Here is an 18,150-nt window from a genome sequence, read left to right on the forward strand (position 1 = left end):
ATTTTGTCACTGACTGTCTTTTCCCACTGTGTTTCTGGCCGTTGAAACTTTGACACTACTTTTCGCCCTGACTGTACTCAATTTTTTAGTGTTTTTTATGTCATTAGATAGGAAATTTAATGAGGATTTCAAAAATGTGCTTAAAACAGTCATTTTCCCACTCCAAGTGTGTTTTACAGGCGATTTTGACTCTGACTGTTCTTTCAAACTGTTTTCTTGGTAGTTCAAAATTTGACACTGTTTTTTATCTTGACTGTACCGAATTTTGTAGTGTTTTTTTATGTCATTAGATAGGAAATTTAATGAGGATTTCAAAAATGTGCTTAAAACAGTCATTTTCTCACTCCAAATAGGATTTACAGGCGATTTTGTCTCTGACTGTCTTTTAAACCGTGTTCAACTTTCACACCACTATTTGAACTGATTTAAATATTGGTTGCACCAAACCAGTTTTTCCTAAATAACTCGAAAATGGTGAAAGTTACGAAAAAATTGCAAGAAACCAAAAATGCTCCTAATCATCTCTTTAACCCAATATCGTAAGTTTTTAGGACAATTTTTGCTTCCAGTATACAGGGTGTGCATGAAAAGTATGGTGATTGACTATTTTTGGTCACCCTGTACGCAATTTTTGAGATAGAATTTTTTACTCTACACCACTGCAAAGAGGAGCTCAAGACGGTTAATTTGAGTGGTTCAACCCCCGTGAACTCCCAAAAATAACTGAGTTAAAGGGTGTTCAAATTTCAGACCACAATTTCAACTGTTTTTAAAATTTGTTGCATCAAACCAGTTTTGGCTACATAACTCGAAAACGGTGAAAGTTACAAAAAAATTGCAAGAGACCAAAAATGGTCCTAATGAACTCCTTAACCTAACACCGTAAGTTTTCAGGACCATTTTTGCTTCCAGTATACAGGGGGTGCATGAAAAGTCTAGTGAATCAAATTTCTGACTTTTTACAGTTTCACGAATTCAGTACCCATCATTAGTATAGTTAATTACAGGGTGTTTCGTTGAAAATAAGAAACTTTAAATAACTTAAACCTACTACAGTCATATAAAGGCCGGAATAAGTTAGATTACTAACATGAACCAGCACAGAAATGATAAGTATAAGCAAGCAAAAATCACTTATTAGGTGGGAATTGGCAGCATTCCAAACTGGCCACTTTCACCATCGGTACCACTTCAGGGGGTACCCTATACTGGTAGAGAGAATATAATAAACCTTTTGCTGGTTTACGGGCACGTCAATAAGAAGTTTAGTACCACCGATGGTGCTGATGATGGCATTGAACTGAAATAGTCGTACTTTTCGATTCCCAGGAAACAATGCGCCATTTAAAACGAATTCACGAAGTACCTCGGATGGTACCCACCGCGGAAGTAAACGGTTCTTTTTATATTAACTTTGAACTCGTTTTGTAGTGTTTTTCCTGGTTATTGGATAGGAAACTTAATGAGGAATCCAAAAATGTGCTTAAAACAGTCATTTTCTGACTGCAAGTGAGTTTTATAGGTGATTTTGTCACTGACTGTCTTTTCAAATTGTTTTCTGGGTAGTTCAAAGTTTGACATTGTTTTTTTCCTTGACTGTACCGAATTTTGTAGTGTTTTTTAGGTTATTGGATGGGAAATTTAATGAGGAATCCAAAAATGTGCTTAAAACAGTCATTTTCTGACTGCAAGTGAGTTTTATAGGTGATTTTGTCACTGACTGTCTTTTCAAATTGTTTTCTGGGTAGTTCAAAGTTTGACATTGTTTTTTTCCTTGACTGTACCGAATTTTGTAGTGTTTTTTAGGTTATTGGATGGGAAATTTAATGAGGAATCCAAAAATGTGCTTAAAACAGTCATTTTCTGACTGCAAGTGAGTTTTATAGGTAATTTTGTCACTGACTGTCTTTTCAAATTGTTTTCTGGGTAGTTCAAAGTTTGACATTGTTTTTTTCCTTGACTGTACCGAATTTTGTAGTGTTTTTTAGGTTATTGGATGGGAAATTTAATGAGGAATCCAAAAATGTGCTTAAAACAGTCATTTTCTCACTCCAAGTATGTTTTACTGGCAATTTTGTCTCTGACTGTTCTTTCAAATTGTTTTCATGGTAGTGCAAACTTTAACACCGCTTTTCTCCCTGACTGTTCCAAATTTTGTAGTGTTTTTTCATCTTGTCAGATGGAAAATTTAATGAGGATTCCAAAAATGTGCTTAAAACAGTCATTTTCTCACTCCAAGTGGGTTTTACAGGCGATTTTGTCACTGACTGTCTGTTCAAACTGTGTTTCTGGCAGTTCAAATTTTGACACCACTTTTCTACCTGACTGTACTCAATTTTTTAGTGTTTTTTATGTCATTAGATAGGAAATTTAATGAGGAATCCAAAAATGTGCTTAAAACAGTCATTTTCTCACTCCAAGTGTGTTTTACAAGCAATTTTGTCTCTGACTGTTCTTTCAAATTGTTTTCATGGTAGTTCAAATTTTAACACCGCTTTTCTCCCTGACTGTACTCAATTTTTTAGTGTTTTTTATGTCATTAGATAGGAAATTTAATGAGGATTCCAAAAATGTCCTTAAAACAGTCATTTTCTGACTGCAAGTGAGTTTTATAGGTGATTTTGTCACTGACTCTCTTTTCAAATTGTTTTCTGGGTAGTTCAAAGTTTGACATTGTTTTTTTCCTTGACTGTACCGAATTTTGTAGTGTTTTTTTAGGTTATTGGATGGGAAATTTAATGAGGATTCCAAAAATGTGCTTAAAACAGTCATTTTCTCACTCCAAGTATGTTTTACTGGCAATTTTGTCTCTGACTGTTCTTTCAAACTGTTTTCTTGGTAGTTCAAATTTTAACACCGCTTTTCACCCTGACTGTACTCAATTTTTTAGTGTTTTTTATGTCATTGGATAGGAAATTTAATGAGGATTTCAAAAATGTCCTTAAAACAGTCATTTTCTGACTGCAAGTGAGTTTTACAGGTGATTTTGTCACTGACTGTCTTTTCAAATTGTTTTCTGGGTAGTTCAAAGTTTGACATTGTTTTTTTCCTTGACTGTACCGAATTTTGTAGTGTTTTTCCTGGTTATTGGATAGTAAATTTAATGAGGATTCCAAAAATGAGCTTAAAACAGTCATTTTCTCACTCCAAGTGTGTTTTACAGGCAATTTTGTCTCTGACTGTTCTTTCAAACTGTTTTCTTGGTAGTTCAAACTTTGACACCGCTTTTTTTCCTTGACTGTTCCAAATTTTTAGTGTTTTTTCAGGTTATTGGATAGGAAATCTAATGAGGATTCCAAAAATGTGCTTAAAACACTCTTTTTCTCACTCCTAGTGGCCTTTGAACTCGTTGATGTTCAGGAAAAATGTGCTGTTTCCACTGATTTAGGGACTAACGAAGATGAATTCAAGTTTATGGGTGTATTTAGCTAATTAGCGGTGAAACGACCGTAAATCTTTTAAAAAAAGTATATTTCATTTAATTTATACGGAAAAGAACTTGAAAGTATGTAGACCACGGCCATATGTATGCTCTTAATCAAACTTAAATACGGTTAATATGCATCTAAAGATTTAGCAAAGACATCTTCAACTAGAACAGTAATACCGGAAGATTTGGGTCGTTTTGTAAGTGTTTTTCCTGGTTATTGGATAGGAAATTTAATGAGGATTCCAAAAATGTGCTTAAAACAGTCATTTTCTCACTCCAAGTGTGTTTTACAGGCAATTTTGTCTCTGACGGTTCTTTCAAACTGTTTTCTTGGTAGTTCAAACTTTGATACCGCTTTTCTCCCTGACTGTTCCAAATTTTGTAGTGTTTTTTGAGGTTATTGGATGGGAAATTTAATGAGGATCCCAAAAATGTGCTTAAAACAGTCATTTTCTCACTCCAAATGTGTTTTACAGTCAATTTTGTCTCTGACTGTTCTTTCAAATTGTTTTCTTGATAGTTCAAAATTTGACACTGTTTTTTTCCTTGACTATACCGAATTTTGTAGTGTTTTTTCAGGTTATTGGATAGGAAATTTAATGAGGATTCCAAAAATGTGCTTAAAACAGTCATTTTCTCACTCCAAGTGTGTTTTACGGGCAATTTTGTCTCTGACTGTTCTTTCTAATGGTCTTTATTTCATTTTTGTATCGTTAATCGTGATCAAAAGCAAATTGATCACCGTGGAATTTATTGGTGATGTTGATGCTTGGCCGACTGTGTATTAATCGGTTCATTTCGAGTAAAAAGTAGCCGCTCCCTAACGACACAAACGACGACAGAAATTGCAGGAAGTAAACCGCTCTCAACAGGTATTTATGGAGATTTCTACGCCGATCAACGTTGCCAAACGTGACCTAATCACACGTGATGCTGCAACACTTTTTCTATTTAATTTTGAACAAATTTGCTCCGAGAGATTTCCTCTAACTTGAAACGTTCCTGAGATATTGGGCAAAAACTGCGAGAGTCAACTTTGTCACCCTCTAGTGGCTAAACGGGGCAACTTATCTGTACCCGCTCAACGTCACGTGATAGCCCCATTCATTAGCTTTCTTTTGTTATACGGTGGTTTTTTAGAGAATGTTTCAAATAAGCGAGTTATGGACGATTTTCTGGAAAAGTGCACGGAAATTTAGTCTAAATTAGGGATTTTTTGGGCCTACTATACTAACGGCGACCATTTTGGATTTTTCTCAATCAAAGTGACTTTCTTAACTAATTGCAACCTGGGGAACACAAATCTGACGTCCGTTTTGCTCCAACTGGCACTGTTTCGGAGATGACCTTGAAGTTATGTCAATTTTGACACTTTTTAGGGCGTGGCACCCTTGCAAAATGTTATTTTGACAAATGACACTTTACGTCATTTTTGTACTATTAACCTGAAGATATTTAAGCAATTGAGGTTAATTTTAAAAATAAAAAATTTTCTAAAAAAAATCGGAAGGTATCACCCTTGAAATTACTTGACAATTCCAGTTTTTAATTTTTCAAGGTCAAACGGTGCATGGTACCAAAAAAGTGTATAGAGGGTAAAAGTTGCACCCCATCGAGTTGCATTTGTGATAAAAATTTCAAACCTCTAACCTAAAACGTTTTTGAAATATAGAGCAAAAACTGCAAAAAACGAGAGTCAACTTTGATGCCCTCTAGCGGCCAAACGGTGCAACTTAGCCCGGTTCTGTCAACGTGACGTGACAGCCCCGTTCGTTAGCTTTCTTTTATTATACGGTACTTTTTTACAGAATGTGTCAAATAAGCGAGTTATGGACGATTTTCTGGAAAAGTGCACGGAAATTTAGTCTAAATTAGGAATTTTTCGGGCCTACTATACTAACGGCGACCATTTTGGATTTTTCTCAATCAAAGTGACTTTTTTGACTAATTTCTACCTGGGGAACACAAATCTGACATCCGTTTTGCTCTAACTGACACCGTTTCGGAGATGATCTTGAAGTTATGTCAATTTTGACACTTTTCAGGGCGTGGCACCCTTGCAAAATGATATTTTGACAAATGACACTTTACCTCGATTTTGTACTATTAATCTAAAGGTATTTAAGCAATTGAGGTTAATTTAAAAAAAAAACCTAGTTACTTCCTGTTTAAACTGAGTTGTTTGCTGTAAAGCTTGAAATTGACAGTTTTCACTTTGACAGCCCATAACTCTGTTATTTTGACAGTTACAAGGTGGTTCAATATACCAAATTGTAGCTCTTGAAATTCTCTTTTCTCCACCCTGTATAGTATTTTTTCTTAAAATGTCTAATAACTGAGTTATTTACTGTTAAAACTGAGTTGTTTGCTGTAAAATTTGAAATTGACAGTTTTCACTTTGACAGCCCATAACTCTGTTAATTTGACAGTTACAAAGTGGTTCAATATACCAAATTGTAGCTCGTGAAATTCCCTTTTCTCCACCCTGTATAGTATTTTTTCCTAAAATGTCCAATAACCGAGTTATTTACTGTTAAAACTGAGTTGTTTGCTGTAAAGCTTGAAATTGACAGTTTTCACTTTGACAGCCCATAACTCTGTTATTTTGACAGTTACAAGGTGGTTTAATATACCAAATTGTAGCCCTTGAAATTCTCTTTTCTCCACCCTGTATAGTATTTTTTCCTAAGATGTCAAATAACCGAGTTATTTACTGTTAAAACTGAGTTGTCTGGAAAACATTGCAAATAATAGTCGGAATCCTCTAAAACCACGTGATATCTGTCACTAATGTCAAAACTGTCAAGAAGTGACTAGAATTTGCAAGAATTTAACGTTTTAGTTTAACGCAGTTTTCTTACTGTTTTGATTTCGATTTGGCAACACTGTACCACTAATTTTTTCAGTTCTCAGTCGAAATGGTACACCCTGTCTGTTTTTGCCTTGTAATTCCATAACAAGCCCCTTAAGGCCAAAAACACCTAAATACAATCTTGTAGAGGACTAAATTTGCTACAACTTTTCTTATTTACAATTTTTTTTAATTTTTCCAAATAACTGAGCTACGCTCAGTCCAAGTGAAGTTGGTTTACAAAGAGCAGTTTTGTAATAACTACTCAAGGAGACCTGTTAGAAACTGCTTAGTGGACAATATTTGAAACAACATTGGCTGAACAATAAATAATAAACTTTAATAGTTCCCAGCTATAGTACATTACGAAATTTGCGTATTTGTTTCAAATTTAGTAGTTTTTTACGTTAATTCTTAAACGTTCTGGGTGAACAAGTGTGCTTCTTAGAGCGAATCGAAAACTTACGGTTTTAAAACATTTCCCCATCGTTTTACTGTTACACACAGTCCACACAAAATTGAGTTGCATTTTTAGCTGAACAGGAACAAATTTTCTGCTACTTAACACACAAATTTTATGATCGACAGTTTCGCAGACGATACACTGTTACTTACACGTCAGTTTCAAAGTTTCAGCGATACAGATTAGTGGGACAACCGAAAAAATAGCGGAACACCCAGTTCTATCATCTGTTTACCGCGACCTAAAGAAGAAGAACGGTTTCTTGGTGCTGTGTGATGGTGTTCAGTGCATTTTCAACACATTTGCGAGTCGGAATGTTCTGAGATAACGCGATAATCATGTTCGACGATGCTCAAGTGGGTCCAGAGGCAAAGTTTCCGGAACGAAGGGTCCAAACGCCACATTGAGGTACCCCAAACACTCTTAATAACCGTCATCAGAATGTGCATTTAATCACATCGCACAGTGGGCTGTTGTCACAGTCTAACTGGACGTAATGTAGGAATTTCCTTTCTGACTTTGAAATTGATCTGTAAAGTAACTGTGTCAGTGATCGTAAAGCTCATTTATACTGATGTACTGTTCTAAACTGCCCTAGAAGCATACGGAAGCTTTAAGACTGTTTCAGGAGCATTTGGAAGCTTCTAGACGCTGTTTTGGAAGCTTTTGCAGTTCTTATAGTGCTTTAGAAGCTTCTGAAACCTTTTTAAACTACTTTGGGAGCATTTAGATGCTTTCAGACTGTTTTGAAAGCTTCTAGACTAGTTGAAGACCATTTGGAAGCTTCTATACTGTTTCAGGAGCATTTGGAAGCTTCTAGACACTGTTTTGGAAGCTTTTGCAGTTCCTATAGTGTTTTGGAAGCTTCTGAAACTTTTTTAGACTACTTCAGGAGCATTTAGATGCTTTCAGACTGTTTTGAAAGCTTCTAGACTAGTTGAAGACCATTTGGAAGCTTCTATACTGTTTCAGGAGCATTTGGAAGCTTCTAGACATTGTTTTGGAAGCTTTTGCAGTTCCTATAGTGTTTTGGAAGCTTCTGAAACGTTTTTAAACTACTTCAGGAGCTTTACATGCTTTCAGACTGTTTTGAAAGCTTCTAGACTAGTTGAAGACTATTTGGAAGCTTCTATGCTGTTTCAGGAGCATTTGGAAGCTCCTGAAACCCTCTTAGTCTACTTCAGAAGCATTCAGATGCTTTTAGAACAATTTAAAGATCATATTGAAGGTTCTGGACTGTTTTAGAGACATTTGAAAACTTAGATGTTTCTAGAAATAATTGTTGGAAGCTTTTAAACTAGTTTGATATCTGTTGAAAGCTTCTAGACTAGTTGAAATGCATTTGAAAGCTTTTTTGGAAGCTTCTATGTTGTTTCAGGAGCATTTGGAAGCTTCTAGACACTGTTTTGGAAGCTTTTGCAGTTCTTATAGTGCTTTAGAAGCTTCTGAAACCTTTTTAGACTACTTCAGGAGCATTTAGATGCTTTCAGACTGTTTTCAAAGCTTCTAGACTAGTTAAAGATCATTTGGAAGCTTCTATACTGTTTCAGGAGCATTTGGAAGCTTCTAGACAATTTTTTGGAAGCTTTTGCAGTTCCTATAGTGTTTTGGAAGCTTCTGAAACCTTTTTAGACTACTTCAGGAGCATTTAGATGCTTTCAGACTGTTTTGAAAGCTTCTAGACTAGTTAAAGACTATTTGGAAGCTTCTATACTGTTTCAGGAGCATTTGGAAGCTCCTGAAACCCTCTTAGTCTACTTCAGAAGCATTCAGATGCTTTTAGAACAATTTAAAGATCATATTGAAGGTTCTGGACAGTTTTAGAGACATTTGGAAACTTAGATGGTTCTAGAAATAACTATTGGAAGCTTTTAAACTGGTTTGATATCTATTGAAAGCTTCTAGACTAGTTGAAATGCATTTGAAAGCTTTTGGAAGCTTCTATGCTGTTTCAGGAGCATTTGGAAGCTTCTAGACACTGTTTTGGAAGCTTTTGCAGTTCTTATAGTGCTTTAGAAGCTTCTGAAACCTTTTTAGACTACTTCAGGAGCATTTAGATGCTTTCAGACTGTTTTGAAAGCTTCTAGACTAGTTGAAGACTATTTGGAAGCTTCTATACTGTTTCAGGAGCATTTGGAAGCTTCTAGACACTGTTTTGGAAGCTTTTGCAGTTCCTATAATGTTTTCGAAGCTTCTGAAACGTTTTTAAACTACTTCAGGAGCTTTACATGCTTTCAGACTGTTTTGAAAGCTTCTAGACTAGTTGAAGACTATTTGGAAGCTTCTATGCTGTTTCAGGAGCATTTGGAAGCTCCTGAAACCCTCTTAGTCTACTTCAGAAGCATTCAGATGCTTTTAGAACAATTTAAAGATCATATTGAAGGTTCTGGACAGTTTTAGAGACATTTGGAAACTTAGATGGTTCTAGAAATAACTATTGGAAGCTTTTAAACTGGTTTGATATCTATTGAAAGCTTCTAGACTAGTTGAAATGCATTTGAAAGCTTTTGGAAGCTTCTATGCTGTTTCAGGAGCATTTGGAAGCTTCTAGACACTGTTTTGGAAGCTTTTGCAGTTCTTATAGTGCTTTAGAAGCTTCTGAAACCTTTTTAGACTACTTCAGGAGCATTTAGATGCTTTCAGACTGTTTTGAAAGCTTCTAGACTAGTTGAAGACTATTTGGAAGCTTCTATACTGTTTCAGGAGCATTTGGAAGCTTCTAGACACTGTTTTGGAAGCTTTTGCAGTTCCTATAATGTTTTCGAAGCTTCTGAAACGTTTTTAAACTACTTCAGGAGCTTTACATGCTTTCAGACTGTTTTGAAAGCTTCTAGACTAGTTGAAGACTATTTGGAAGCTTCTATGCTGTTTCAGGAGCATTTGGAAGCTCCTGAAACCCTCTTAGTCTACTTCAGAAGCATTCAGATGCTTTTAGAACAATTTAAAGATCATATTGAAGGTTCTGGACAGTTTTAGAGACATTTGGAAACTTAGATGTTTCTAGAAATAATTGTTGGAAGCTTTTAAACTAGTTTGATATCTGTTGAAAGCTTCTAGACTAGTTGAAATGCATTTGAAAGCTTTTGGAAGCTTCTATGCTGTTTCAGGAGCATTTGGAAGCTTCTAGACACTGTTTTGGAAGCTTTTGCAGTTCCTATAGTGTTTTGGAAGCTTCTATGCTGTTTCAGGAGCATTTGGAAGTTTTAAGGATATTAAAGAACATATTGAAAGTTCTGGACCTCTTTAGAGTTATTGGGAAACTTAGATGGTTCTAGAAATAATTGCTGGAAGCTTTTAAAAACTGTTTTACAATCATACTGAACCTTTTGGACTGTTTTGGAAGCATTTTGAACTTCGTTCTCGCTTTTCTTTGACCGTTAATAGCAATGGAAGCATCCAGTTTCTGTCTTAATGATATTTACGTCATTTTTCATCCTAAAGAATGAAATAACTGTGATAAGTTATTCAGAAATCAACCAATTTCTGTTTGGTTTTGGCCCTCAGAAACCCAAATAACCATTTTGGTCCACTGTGCATCGTTAGCATGGCCCCTCTAGGTCATCATTTTCTCATTAGCCTTCTAAATCTAAACATCTTCTTCAATATACGTTTTTAGTCCTGCATTTGGAGTTTTTTCCTAATTGGGACATCCTGTATAAATATAATTTTCCTGGCAGGATCGCGACCATTAAAACGTCTAGAAAAAGCCTTACTTATGCGGATGTTCTCGATTGCGAGATTAGCTCCCCAATCAAAGCATACATTTCCAATGATACCCAATCAGAAATAGTTTTTCCTGCCTTGTCACTTTTTATTCGCGTCTCGTTAATGCTTCTCTATCTGTCTTTATAGATCATGGCATCGAGATTAATCCAATTATTAGATATTTGCTTGTGTAATTTTTTTCTCAATCGTACATCATTTCTGCTTCCTTTAGTTACGTAATTTATTATGATTTTTAATTAGTTTTAATTACATTTAAACCGTAATGAATGACTAGCGGTAGGTTAGGTTAGGGTAAAAAACAGTTTGGTGCACTATAGCACTTTTTGTTTTGTAACTCCTTAAGGAGACTCTTAAATGCAAAATCACCTTAATACAATCTTGTAGAGGATGAAATTTTGTGCAATTTTCCTTATTTACACTTTTTTGTAGCACCTCAAATAACGGAGTTACGCTTAATCGAAATGGAGTTAGTTTAAAAAGGGACTTTACAGCTTTACGGTTTGTATAGGGAATATTTGACAGATCTGTGGTACATGACAGGTGTCCTACCCTGCTAGAACTTTGACATTTTCGGTAGAACTGTCGAAATATGAACCATAAACTTTGAAAAATTGTTTTAAGTTTACTCAACGAGGATATAATAACTAAAGGAGGGCTGAGAAATTCTAGTTCGTCCAGAGGAACTAGGCGGCGCCACTACTATCTTCAAACTGGGCTTTTAGTGTCAATCGGCGGCTGTCTACTGTCACCTGTCACTGTCTTTAAAGTACTGTCGTTTTGTGACAAGCACAAGTGTTTATTTATTAAATTGAGAAAATTCTTTTTTCAAATTTTCGTTTGGCAAATTGTTCTAAACCGAAAACCTCGCCAAAAAAGTACTGTTTCTAGGTTGGAAAGATTTTCTTTTCTGGCTAATGTTGTCTGAGAGATGGGAGTGAAAAGTAAATTGAAGTTACAGCAGAACAGCAGACACAATTGGAGCTACATTATGGATTTCATACAGAAATGGAGGTACAGTTTGGATTTGGAAACAATTTGTTAAAGCTGTCTTCAAAATTGAATCACTGACTACCAAAAACAAACAAAGGAACAAGACTGTAAACTCGAGTGAGATTTTATTATTATGTTTTAGATTTTATATTATATTTTGCTATAAAATGTGATAGACAAAATGTAACATAAAGTTTGATAAACCTTACCATCAAATTTGTATATTTGTATTGTATCAGCTGATTGCTCTGTGGGTAAAGCAGTTTCCGTGCATAATTTTTAGTTAGTTTTACCAGAGCTCAAGACAAATATTTACTAGTGGTATAATGTTAATAACCACTCTCCTTTAGTTATTATATCCTTCTTGGGTTTATTATTACACACTTTGAACTCTAGGTCACTGAAACTCTAGTTTTCAGCAAGGTTTGACATATTTCTGATAATCTGACGGTTATCACTTGACTTTCCTAATCGTACACAATGGAGTGTCACGTGACTTGATTGTCAAATTTAAGTGTGCCATGCACCATTGCAGTTTTTCTTCTATTTTCAGGGTTCCGACCCCAGGATAGCGACGTGCAGGGGTAAACTGCAGAACCGTCGCTCGAAACTGAACCAGGAGATTAACAAGGAGCTTCGTCTGAGAGCCGGTGCGGAAAACTTGTTCAAGGCCACCACCAACAAGAAGCTGAAGGAGACGGTGGCCTTGGAATTGAGCTTTGTCAACTCGAATCTTCAGTTGCTCAAAGAACAATTGGCCGAACTCAATTCCTCGGTGGAACTATATCAAAGTGATAGGTATGTTCATTTTTTTGTTATACTGGGTGGCTCAAAAAATTCATTTTTGGTAGATGGCTTATTACCAAAGAATTTAATTTTTTTTGTTTGTTGGTCAAATTGAAATGGGCCTTGGAATCCAACCAAAATATGCAAAATTAACAAAAAATTGTCTAATAATAGTAGTACTACCAGAAAAATCCTTGAAATTTGGATGAAAAGAAGGATTTAACAGAAAATAAAATATTATTCATAAATTCCTTTGGAGTAGTTGTAAAATATACGAGAGAAACGAAATAAGAAGCTCGACAGTCGCCTAAGGCCTTGTATCGACCTGACCCAGTTTAAGTCCATTGAGATTCCTAAAACCATTCCCATCGTTTTTCATCGTCATCGATGGATTTCACTTATGAGAATTTAACCTAAATAACTGTCATATTTGACAGACAAAGAATGAAGTTTTATACGTTGATGGATAGCCAATCAAATGGGCTATCCAAAGATATGGCAACATGGGTTGATAGCTTCAAACGTTTAGCCGCTGGGGGGCGTCAAAGTTGACCAATATTTTCTGTTCAATTTTCTTGCACTGTTTTGTTTGAACCTACATAACTGTCATATTTGAGAGACAAAGAATGAAGTTTTATACGTCGATGGATAGCCAATAAAATGGGCTATCCAAAAATATGCAACATGGGTTGATAGCTTTAAACGTTTAGCCGCTAGGGTGCGTCAAAGTTGACCAATATTTTCTGTTCAATTTTCCTGCACTGTTCTCTTTGAACCTAAGTAACTGTCATATTTGAGAGACAAAAAATTTGGGATTTTTCGTTTACGTTAACAGAATTTTTTTTGGTAATTTCAGTACAAATGCGGTGATGCCAATGATCCCTTTAGGTCTGAAGGAAACGAAAGAAATCGATTTTAGAGAACCTTTCAAGGACTTTATCCTGGAACATTACAGTGAGGACGCCAACAAGTATGAGGACGCCATTGCCGACTTTATGGACACCAGACAAGCGATGAGGACGCCATTAAGGGACTCAACTGGCATAGGTACAACACACTGTATACAGGGTGGTCCAGTTTTAAGAGTCAATAATTCACCATTTGACACTGAAAATTGTCAAAATTGTCAAAACGTTGCTTTGACTCTAAATTACTCCCTTATTTGACAAGTTACGTCAAAATGTCATAGAAAACAAAAGATAGCGCAGATTTCAAGCTTTCCAAAAGTGTCCCCCCATGAATTGATTGATCACACCGTTTGCCCGCTAGAGGGCGTCAAAGCTCCTTCACCATAAAAATCACATATTTTTTGACACACGTTGCTTTGACCCTAAATTACTCCCTTATTTGACAAGTTACGTCAAAATGTCATAGAAAACAAAAGATAGAGCAGATTTCAAGCTTTCCAAAAGTGTCCCCCCATGAATTGATTGATCACACCGTTTGGCCGCTAGAGGGCGTCAAAGTTCCTTCACTAAAAAATCACATATTTTTTGACACACGTTGCTTTGTCCCTAAATTACTCCCTTATTTGACAAGTTACGTCAAAATGTCATAGAAAACAAAAGATAGCGCAGATTTCAAGCTTTCCAAAAGTGTCCCCCCATGAATTGATTGATCACACCGTTTGGCCGCTAGAGGGCGTCAAAGTTCCTTCACTAAAAAATCACATATTTTTTGACACTCGTTGCTTTGACCCTAATTTACTCCCTTATTTGACAAAATACGTCAAAATGTCATAGAAAACAAAAGATAGAGCAGATTTAAAGCTTTCCAACTGGACAGTTTCGACAAACGTCATAAACATCACACGATGAGAATTAAATTCATAAACCGATTTTTTAACCTGAAATTTGAAGGACTGTATTTTCCTTAGGAAGCATTTTTCAGGAAAATGACCTAAAATGCCTGTTTACTTATTTTTTGATGGGCTATCGAATGGTGAATTGGACCACCCTGTATAATGTTAAATAGTGGTAAAAAGTCAGCGATTTTTAGGGCTACTTTTCCGCTATTACAATCAATTGTATTACGTGGAGAGACGGTTTTTTCCGCCCGATCGTTCGTTGGGGATCTATTTCGAGTGGTTTGATTCGCTGACAGGTCTGTTATAGTGCCTTCTTCCTAGTCCACGGGGAAATTGACAATTTTTGACGTTTTGAAGGTGTCCCCTCGTGCCAAAGAACTGTGGCCTTTGAAAAAGCTTGCGTTCTCTTTAATATGGGTGCCATTTACACGCAAATCGGAGCGAAACAGGACCGATCCACCGCTAAAGGTCTCGATTCTGCCGTCGATAATTTTTTAAGAGCCGCAGGTACATTTAGGTAAGTGTGATAAAACGAGACGACCGAATTTGAAATCAAATGAGTCAGACAAAGATGGCAACAAATTTGATAAGGGACAGGTGTCACAAAGTTTGTCTCCATCTTGTCTATCATCCGGTTAAATGCTTTAATCTTTCGGTGACATTTCTACTATACATATATGCTATACAGGGTGGTCAAAAGACAGTTTCAAGGGCTACAATTTGGTATATTGAACCACCCTGTAACTGTCAAATTAACAGAGTTATGGGCTGTCAAAGTGAAAACTGTCAAATTCAAGCTTTCCAGCAAACCACTCAGTTTTAACAGTAAATAACTCAGTTATTTGACATTTTAGGAAAAAACACTATACCGGGTGGTCAAAAGAGAATTTCAAGGGCTACAAATTGGTATATTGAACCACCCTGTAACTGTCAAAATAGCCGAGTTATTGACAATAAAATGGAGTAGTTTACAGGGTGATTCATTAAATTTTTAACATCCTCGTAACTTGTTTAATGTTCATTTTATCAAAAAATTACCAAATATGAATCTTGTAGATATTTACGTCTACTTTATTCCAAGATAATCCATTAGTATACAGGGTGTCCCAAATTTGAGAAACAAAAATTTTTCAAATGGGATGACCAATTTTTTATTAAATTTTTGGAATCTACGTCAAATTCTAGGCCTACTTGATGTAAAATGTTTGTATCGATATTCAATTGTTTTTGCTCTAGCTACTTTGACCAACCTCTTCTCGAAAGCAGAAATTCCCACTTTGAGCAAAATTTTGGTGCACTTTTCCATAAAATCGTTCATAACTCGCTTATTTAACACACCCTGTATAGAACCACCGTATAACAAAAGAAAGCTAAAGAATGGGGCTATCACGTGACGTTGAGCGGGCACGGATAAATTGCCCCGTTTAGCCGCTAGAGGGCGTCAAAGTTTACTCACGTTTTTTAAAATTTTTGCTCAAAATCTCAGGAACGTTTCAGGTTAGAGGTTTAAAATTTTTATCACAAATGCACCTCGATGGGGTGCAACTTTTACCTTCTATACACTTTTTTGATACCATGCACCGTTTGACCTTGAAAAATTAAAAACTGGAATTGTCAAGAAATTTCAATGGTGATACCTTCTGGTTTTTTTTAGAAAATTTTTTATTTTAAAAATTAACCTCAATCGCTTAAATACCTTCAGGTTAATAGTACAGAAATAACGTAAAGTGTCATTTGTCAAAATAACATTTTGCAAGGGTGCCACGCCCTAAAAAGTGTCAAAATTGACATACTTTCAAGGTCATCTCCGAAACGGTGCCACTTAGAGCAAAACGGACGTCAGATCTGTGTTCCCCAGGTAGAAATTAGTTAAGAAAGTCACTTTGATGTACTTTGACTGAGCAAAATCCAAAATGGTCGCCGTTAGTATAGTAGGCCCAAGAAATTCCTAATTTAGACTGAATTTCCGTGCACTTTTCCAGAAAATCGTCCATAACTCGCTTATTTGAAACATTCTCTAAAAAACCACCGTATAACAAAAGAAAGCTAACGAACGGGGCTGTCACGTCACGTTGACAGAACCGGGCTAAGTTGCACCGTTTGGCCGCTAGAGGGCGTCAAAGTTGACTCTCGTTTTATTGCAGTTTTTGGTCAATATCTCAAAAACGTTTTGGGTTAGAGGTTTGAAATTTTTATCACAAATGCACCTCGATGGGGTACAACTTTTACCTTCTATACATTTTTTTGATACCATGCACCGTTTGACCTTGAAAAATTAAAAACTGGAATTGTCAAGAAATTTCAATGGTGATACCTTCTGGTTTTTTTTAGAAAATTTTTTATTTTAAAAATTAACCTCAATCGCTGAAATACCTTCAGGTTAATAGTACAGAAATAACGTAAAGTGTCATTTGTCAAAATAACATTTTGCAAGGGTGCCACGCCCTAAAAAGTGTCAAAATTGACATACTTTCAAGGTCATCTCCGAAACGGTGCCAGTTAGAGCAAAACGGACGTCAGATCTGTGTTCCCCGGGTTGCAATTAGTTAAGAAAGTCACTTTGACTGAGCAAAATCCAAAATGGTCGTCGTTAGTATAGTAGGCCCAAGAAATTCCTAATTTAGACTGAATTTCCGTGCACTTTTCCAGAAAATCGTCCATAACTCATTTATTTGAAACACCCTGTATAAACACACCGTATAACAAAAGAAAGCTAGTGAATGGGGCTGTCACGTGACGTTTAGCGGGCACGGATAAGTGGCCTCGTTTAGCCGCTAGAGGGCGTCAAAAATCACCCTGTGGTGAAATTTTTATACAGGGTGGAGCTTGAAAAATGCACATTAATTAAAACGATTATTCCACAAAAAATATTTTTATTTATTGATTTCTAAAGGTATATTCACGAAAACTTCACCAACGCCCCTTCAATGGACTTGGGACCTGACATTTTGGAAATGCTGGTGCAGCTCATGTTGGTACGCCTGTTTTGCTGTTTTTGCGCAAGAACCGTAACAAACCTGAATTTTTCAGTCGCAAGCTCGCGAATGTTTACTGGAAAAGCTCCAGCTCCAGTCCGACGACAACAGATCCGTGGATATTTGCCTGGATTTGGCGCAGGAAGCTGCCGAATTGGCCGAATGTTACGCCCACGTTTTCGAGCTAATTTCCCACGATTCGGTCCACGATTATGTACCTTACAGGTAGGTTATTTGAGGTGTTACAAGAAAAGTGTAAACTACAAAGTTGTAGGGAATTTTACGCTCTGTAAGATTGCTTTTCGGTAATTTTGCCCTAAAGGGCCATTTAAGGGAGTTACTGGCCGAAAACTGCGTCAAAATTCCTTCACCATAAAATAACATATTTTTTGACACTCGTTGCTTTGACCCTAATTTACTCCCTTATTTGACAAGATACGTCAAAATGTCATAGAAAACAAAAGATAGAGCAGACTTCAAGCTTTCCAAAAATATCCCCCCAAGAGTTGATTGATCGCACCTTTTGGCCGCTAGAGGGCGTCAAAGTTCCTTCACCATAAAATCGCATATTTTTTAACACTCGTTGCTTTGACCCTAATTTACTCCCTTACTTGACAAGATACGTCAAAATGTCATAGAAAACAAAAGATAGAGCAGACTTCAAGCTTTCCAAAAATATCTCCCCAAGAGTTGATTGATCGCACCTTTTGGCCGCTAGAGGGCGTCAAAGTTTCTTCACCATAAAATCGCATATTTTTTAACACTCGTTGCTTTGACCCTAATTTACTCCCTTACTTGACAAGATACGTCAAAATGTCATAGAAAACAAAAGATAGAGCAGACTTCAAGCTTTCCAAAAATATCCCCACAAGAGTTGATTGATCACACCGTTTGGCCGCTAGAGGGCGTTAAAGTTCCTTCACCATAAAATCACCTATTTTTTGACACTCGTTGCTTTGACCCTAATTTACTCCCTTATTTGACAAGATACGTCAAAATGTCATAAAAAACAAAAGATAGAGCAGATTTCAAGCTTTCCAAAAATATCCCCCCAAGAGTTGATTGATCGCACCGTTTGGCCGCTAGAGGGCGTCAAAGTTCCTTCACCATAAAATCACATAT

General features: G+C 36.3%; 2 protein-coding genes across 6 annotated transcripts in view; one reads left to right on the forward strand and one right to left on the reverse strand.

Moving 5' to 3' along the window:
- The window catches only part of LOC145737823 (uncharacterized), a 61,098-nt gene that overhangs the window by 41,041 nt on the left and 1,907 nt on the right, over positions 1-18,150 (reverse strand). The window lies entirely within an intron of this gene.
- The window catches only part of LOC145737820 (rhophilin-1-like), a 46,657-nt gene that overhangs the window by 21,460 nt on the left and 7,047 nt on the right, over positions 1-18,150 (forward strand). For 2 of the 5 annotated variants that reach the window (XM_081992654.1, XM_081992655.1), the window contains exons 2-7: positions 12,014-12,258; positions 13,103-13,293; positions 14,245-14,349; positions 14,411-14,570; positions 16,947-17,028; positions 17,084-17,253. In XM_081992654.1, the coding sequence (XP_081848780.1) occupies positions 12,014-12,258; positions 13,103-13,293; positions 14,245-14,349; positions 14,411-14,570; positions 16,947-17,028; positions 17,084-17,253 (953 nt within the window). Of the gene's footprint in view, positions 1-7,007; positions 7,153-11,241; positions 11,578-12,013; positions 12,259-13,102; positions 13,294-14,244; positions 14,350-14,410; positions 14,571-16,946; positions 17,029-17,083; positions 17,254-18,150 lie in introns of those variants that run through there. The other 3 variants (XM_081992656.1, XM_081992657.1, XM_081992658.1) reach the window with 3 other exon arrangements.

The sequence above is a fragment of the Ips typographus genome, linkage group LG14 (genome assembly GCF_016097725.1).
Source record: "Ips typographus isolate SLU linkage group LG14, UJ_Ityp_2.0, whole genome shotgun sequence".
NCBI lineage: Eukaryota > Metazoa > Arthropoda > Insecta > Coleoptera > Curculionidae > Ips > Ips typographus.